Source organism: Odontomachus brunneus, unplaced genomic scaffold (assembly GCF_010583005.1).
Source record: "Odontomachus brunneus isolate Ranch 3 - 2012 unplaced genomic scaffold, Obru_v1 Obru_scaffold_100, whole genome shotgun sequence".
NCBI classification, from domain to species: Eukaryota; Metazoa; Arthropoda; class Insecta; order Hymenoptera; family Formicidae; genus Odontomachus; species Odontomachus brunneus.
This window is the reverse complement of record NW_022639550.1, coordinates 531,318-538,059: the sequence shown is the minus strand read 5'-3', so window position 1 is coordinate 538,059 and position 6,742 is coordinate 531,318. Positions and strand designations below refer to the sequence as shown.

The 6,742-nt window shown below is 46.7% G+C and overlaps 1 protein-coding gene across 4 annotated transcripts in view; it reads right to left on the bottom strand.

Moving 5' to 3' along the window:
* LOC116848779 (dystroglycan) overlaps positions 1-6,742 on the bottom strand; it is an 80,074-nt gene that overhangs the window by 8,551 nt on the left and 64,781 nt on the right. For all 4 annotated transcript variants that reach the window (XM_032825248.1, XM_032825249.1, XM_032825247.1 and 1 more), the window contains exons 2-3: positions 1,322-1,685; positions 349-561 (exon numbers count right to left, since the gene is read on the bottom strand). In XM_032825248.1, coding sequence (XP_032681139.1) covers positions 349-561; positions 1,322-1,636 — 528 coding nt within the window. In that variant the 5' untranslated portion in view covers positions 1,637-1,685. The remainder of the gene's footprint in view (positions 1-348; positions 562-1,321; positions 1,686-6,742) is intronic.

Sequence of the window (6,742 nt, the reverse complement as noted above, 5' to 3'; positions counted from 1 at the left end):
ATGCGGAGAGAGAGAGAGAGAGAGAGAGAGAGAGAGAGAGAGAGAGAGAGAGAGAGAGAGAGAGAAAGAGAGAGAGAGAAAGATACGAATAGAAATGTTTCTCATTGAGTATCAAACAGTTCCGAGGACTGTCTTCACCGCTCTCGCTACACAACCACGTTCTATCTTTAAGTTATATTATTCATTAGCGAGCATAGACACGTACCCAACAGGCGACGACCTGTTGTTCGACTTGGATAAGAAACTTGAAATCATGCCAGCGAGGCGTTTTCGCGGTTAACGACGATTCTCACGCTGTCCTCGTGTTCTCGTTATCTCGGAGTCAACACACCTTCACACAACTCTCACCTTTCCGTCCTTGTGCTTGAGCTCCTCCAGGTTTTCGGGAACGACTTGCACGATGAACTGATCCTTGGCGGTGTCGCCGTGTTTGCTGATAGCCTTCACGGTCAGATGATGACCGCCCACGTCCTTCTTCGACGGCACGCCCGAGAGAGTAGACGCTGCTTCGTCCCAGTGCAACCATCGCGGGAGACTATCGTGATCGATCGTCTCGTGAACCTAACGTTGTTTTTCATGTGTAAATCATATTATCTCCCGTTACCGCTCCACCGTCGGGAAGACGATTTTTATATGCGTGGCTCTTTCCTTTCTGTCGGGCGCGATAAAACTCGAGAATAAGTCGGGACACGTCGTACGGTCACGACGACGACAGAACGTGTTCCGCTGCCCGAATAATTTTGAGGACAAAAGGAAGACTAGGGCCATTCAGCCTAAGAAGGATTTCCGGCCGTGGGATTCGTCGTGACGCGGGGAGCAAATTGAATCGCAAATATGGATTCAACGAGACGACGTCGACAGGGCTCGAGAGGGAAGAAAATGACAGATGCGAGGACAAGTAAATCAATAGCGCTCAGTAGCAGCGGACATTGCTGATACTTGACGGTGCTACGAAGATCGACGCGAAGAAAGAAGTGCGTTTTCATGCCGCTTTAATTCGACCCAACTCTTGCTTTGCGTGAATACAGACGGTGTCCCTGAGAACAAAATTCCTCTCGTTCTTTGCACATCACCTAAGTACTTTTTAATGATTATTAAATTTTCGACGTTTTCCCTCAGATCTCACGTATTTGTGCACTTTCAAGTTTCAGGATTGACTCGAGGATTTTTCAGGGAATCGCGCGCATTTCCAGGGACTGTCTGAAAGAACAAAGATTCGAACGACCTGTGCAGGGTCGAGGCGCCGAGCTTAGTCAATAACGCAAGACTTGACACTCGAAAAATTCCGGCTAAAATCGGACCCGGGAAACGATTGACTCACCTCATAAAAATCCACGTTTCCCGAGAAGGCTTGTCGGGGTATTTTCATCTTGAAAACATGTCCAACGGGGACAACGGTGTCCGGCACACCCCACAATCTCTCGAAGCGATGCCTTCTGTTGTCCCTGAACGACGGCTCGACGACATGCTCGCGACGATCGGCCCGAGGAACCGTGTGGTAATTCACGGTCGATAGAGGCGCGTCGTTCTCATTGTCTTCGCCGACGTCGTCGAAGACCAGGTCGTCCTCCTGCAGGCTGAGAGCCAGCGCGAGAGGCAGGAGTAGGACGCACGCAAGGACATGAGGCTTCTTCATCTTTCGGGGGAGTAGTCTTCAGTCACTGGACCATACCATGCTGTTACGCCTGCAACAGGTCGATGAGTCAGCTAACCGCTGTCGACTGACAAGTATCGAAAGCGGAGTCGTGATAATTATGACGCGCAGTTAATCACGGCGCGACAAGTTGCGATTGTTGAAGCGCGCGGACACGCCAGCGGCGCTAACGAAGAGAGATCTGCACGCGAGTTGTCGAGCTTTTAACGACGCGCGCAATAAAATAAAATACAGTCGTTGCGATGTAATCGAATAAAAGTTGCTATTCAGTGAACCAGACACCGGCTGATAATTGCGCGCACGCCGAGCATTCGCCGCCGCCGCCGCCGCTGCACTTCTGTTGCCTGTGTTCCCGCCATCATCCTGTTATTCTCGCTGTTTAGGTTCGAACCGAGACTAATGGAACATTTTCGTAACCGGAGGAGCGGAGCGCGCGCGCGAACGCATTCCCAATGGTATCCAATGATAGCCAATAAAAGCTTTCATTTTATTTCCCTTTATTGCCCGTTTCGCCGAGCACTGTTTCATTAATTGACGCAGTCGGACAATGGAGGAACGCTGACAGTTGTTAAACCGTTGTCATCGTTGTCGGACCAACGACTGTTAAACCGGAGAAGGAGCCATTAGAAGCTCGCCGAAATAGCACCCTCCAAATTACGTTGTTGTGAACACGCGTCGATCAACGGGCGTGCGAGTGAGCTGTCTATTTTATTATTCGCGTGACAGCTGACCGCCCGAAAAAACTATTTTAAACTCGATCATTCGGTGGGAATGAATTTTCATTTTAATTAATCGTCCGTCATTGAGTCACGAAACAAACAAACATGAGATAATTCACTGAAACGAGGACAACGCCCGTCGTTCACAGCGAACGCTCGTCGTTTTCTCGGGAGCATGGGATGACGTTCGTTTAATCGCGCAAGGAAGAACTATGTCACGCGTGTAATGTTATTCGCGACTTTTAAATGTCGCATAACTGTGACAAAATCGACGCGATCGCCCACGTAGAAAAGTGCATTCAAGGAAATATTACTCATTTCGAGTATTTCATAAGTTCATCACAAGCGTGAAATTTATTCAAAATGCATTTAAGCACTCCAATCAAAAATTTTAAATTACACAGAACTGATCTTTCCTGTGGTAAAATTTTCTAATATTTGTACAGATACATTCTTACAATACAATAAATTCTTCTTTTGAGATCAGTTCTACGTGACAATGAATTTTTCTCAAATTTATGACGAATATATTTCAGGACTATTGTCGAGAAAATATTCTTTGCTGAAGATGATATCATTATTTAAGAGAAGAAAAGTAAAGTGAGTAATTGCTTTTCTTAGCAGAGCAGAATGACATTTTTCTGTGTGTAGTGACGTGCAAATTCCGACCGACCTAGTCGGCTACGCGTCTCGTATCCTCGAACATCTACTTTTGACCTCAATATTCTTAGTCTCTCCAATAATCCCGGGGAAATTGAAATCAAAGTTTAACGCGAATTGAGACGTATTCCTTACTCCTCCGCCGCAGAGGTGATATATAGGCGAGGCTAATCGCGTCGACTTCGAGGAACCAGGAACGAGCGGTCATACTCGATTTAAACGGGGCCTGCCGGTCACGTTTCATATAAGTTGGGGTCACGGATTAATCACGCTGATGAAAACGAGGACGACGCGATATACTAGATCCAGCCGAGCGACTACAAAGACGGTCAACGGACCGCGAAGGTTACCTCACGGTGGGTGTAGACAATTGAGTTTATATGCCCGCGTTTATATGCGTTCACGCGGCAAGATGTAGACATTTCAGCTCATTACTTACTCTCATTGCTCGATATCGCAATTCGCGAACTAGCCGGTCGTCGCTTTGAAAGTAGCGTTATAAATTGGCGAGATATGCACATGACAATAGTTCCTAGAATGTTGTAATAATTCTCGAATAGTTTGCGCCAGTAAACCCTGACGCGGCTGTGAAGCCGTTGGACTCTAGTCTATGTGTGTGCGCGCATGTGTATAAAGTCGGTGAATTATTTATTTAACAAACCATCTCTGCCTCCCTTCGGTCACGCGTCCGAAGGTATGAATCAGCCGTGACACGAATATCGAGTTATATGATGTCACTCGACGTGACGTGATTTTTTCTTCCTTTTAGAGAGAAAGAGAGAGAGAGAAAGAGAGAGAAAGAGAACGGCGCGCGTGAGCGACACGACCGACGAGCAAAATATGCCCGCCGTGACAAATAGTTTAAAGGTCCGTACAAATGGACGCGGGATACGGGCTGCGGGATGAGCGACGCCGTTTATCACAAGGATCGGTGAAAACGATCGGTCTCGCGTCTATCCACCCTCGCGCACCGTGCGAATCCGCGCCGACCTTAATGCGATTTCACAGTTACGATACCTGTGACAACGGGGGAACGAGTATTTATCGAAGCTTAACGATCCGATATAGCGATGTCGGTTGTCCGATCGCCGACGCGGCGAGAAGCGCGAGTCTTTGATCGTCTGCCAAAAGCGACAGCATTTTTTTTTCTCGCACGTTTCCGACGCCCAGTACAGACCCACGTTATAACTATTAAATAATTAAATAATTATAACTATTAAATAAACACAATAAAATAAAATAAATATGCAAATAAATAATAATGAAATAAATAAATATAATAAAGAACTTAAAAAAGAAATAAAACAAATCGCCTTGAAAAACCTCAAAAGCCCTAAAGAGAAGTATGAGATCATTTCGAATCAACATTCCTATATATATCTACAATCCTGTCGTAACACATTTCAAACGTGTATATTATATCTCCTTACACACTTATGTAGTTATCTATCTGTGTATCTTTTTCCTGGTGACTTCTAACATCGTTAGAATTATAAGTGTATAGGAATATTTCAAATCATTTCACACATTCTAAGACTTATGAGGTTTGATAAATCGATTTAAAAAAAAATGTGTATTATTTTTGGAGTCGGTTCAAAATAAAAAAAATGTCGCCTTGTATCTCTAGATGTTTTCGATTTCTCAGGAAATTAACGGAATCACCCAATTTCCAGGGCATCTGGAGAGAAAAGTTTCATCTCAATTCTCCAACAGTTCTTGAATTATGAGAGGGCATACGAGCAAACAAACATACACACATGCAGAACAAACAGAGATCCTCCTGTTTTGGAAGTCGATTAAAAATACAAGAGGTCCGAATTTGCAAGTCAAATAGGGTCGTACTGCGCGTGTTACGACCTATGCAAATGTTTTTTGTGCATTCTATGATGCGCTCATCTGAACACATTGTGTTCCGACACTTGAACGTCTGAATTACCGAATATTTTATTCACACGAACGTCCAACACAATCGGCTCTCACCGTCTTTGCCTAATCGCACGACTTGCAGAGGAGCCCGTATACTTCAAGCCACTGCACTTCAACATCGTATCGATTCGCGTCCGCTCAACCATTCCTTCATTCATGCGATAGTTTATCGCGATGCATCGAGCGCGCTCGAGACCTTGCCTCGCGTCGCCGCACGGTATGCAGGACGCAAATGCATCGCAGGTGCCGTCGAGACACGCGCGGGGAATATGAGAACGATCGCGTCTGTCGGGTTCGGGAAGAGCACCGGGAACGGAAGCGCGCGCGAGGAGAACGGAAAGATCGATAGCACCTACTACCTGGAGAATGCAACCGATCGTCACGACGACGACGACGACGACGACGACGACGACGACGACGACGCATTTGGCGTCGTGGCTCATTGAACGGCACTATGCGATCGAGCAACACGTGTCGTTCGACTCGACGATCGTAAATCTGTGGTCATGCTGTCCTACGCAACGTTAGCTTCTGTGTTCACAGTACGACGTGATATTTTCTACTAAAACAAGAAGATATATGTATCAATAGCGACCTCACGATTGTGTTCATTCAGTGGATCCATTAATAACGTAGTCACTGTTTTACTTCTTTTCTCAAAAGCAGCTATTAAAGAGATTTCTCTCTCTTTCCCTTGAGTCAGTGACCTTAAAGGAATCAATCGATACTGTCCTACGCGAGTATCGCCGACGGTGTCAAAGGTGCGCGCTGTTGCGGATTCCGCTCGCATGAACGAGAGGTGATTACTCCCCGTTGACGTGCACGAGAGGCCGCGGCAAAATATAGAAGGAGACGTTAATCGAGACGTTAATAATAACACTACGATAACACCCGTTATCCGTGGCGAACGACTTCGCGGAATCTCGCGGTGGAAATCCCGCGAGGCAACACGTTAGCTTCGCGTTCATGCGGTTATTTCTGAAAATTTCAGCGATGACGTCAACTGTGTGTACTGAAAGAGGCAGATGAGATTTTCGAGGACCAGGGACGCGGCGTATCATCCGTCCTCTCGCGTGAGATCTAAATTTAAAGCAACACGCGCGCGTATCGTAGCGCGCCTCGAACGATTTTTCCTTCTCGCAACCCGATTTCTCCTCCTCCTGATGTCTTCGACTGCGCGCATCGAAATCATAAAAATCGAAGCGATATAATAGCCGACGTCCTTCGCTGCAGACAACGCGCAATAATAGACGCGACAAACAATGCTTCGGCGAGAATAATGTCGCGAATCGCGAATAGTCGCACGTAAGCGGTGCATCGATGCACCCGCGGTCTAATTATAGATATCTCATCATTGGCGCGCATATTACCCGTTAGTAATACGCATACATACACACACACACTTTGTTGCGTAATACGTATCATTGTCCGCATGATTCGCAGGCAAGCGCGGCATCAAATCGACTGCGACGACGCGGTCGCTCAATAACACATCAATTCCTATCTGTCTCTAAAGGCGGTCGATGCATTTCGCCAAAAGGAAAATTCCCGTCGCCAAGTGATCGCCGGACTTTCATCCGTTGGGGAGAATCGTCTCTCCCTAACGAGACACCCGGGGACCACGGGTGTCATTTCGATAACCGCTTTTCCGTGCCTCGTGTACACAGAGCCGACGTTTACACAACCTTTATTCCTCCACATGCCGCGACGAGCTCACGAAGCGACGCAAAGGCGACTCTCTCTCTCTCTCTCTCTCTCTCTCTCTCTCTCTCTCTCTCTCTCT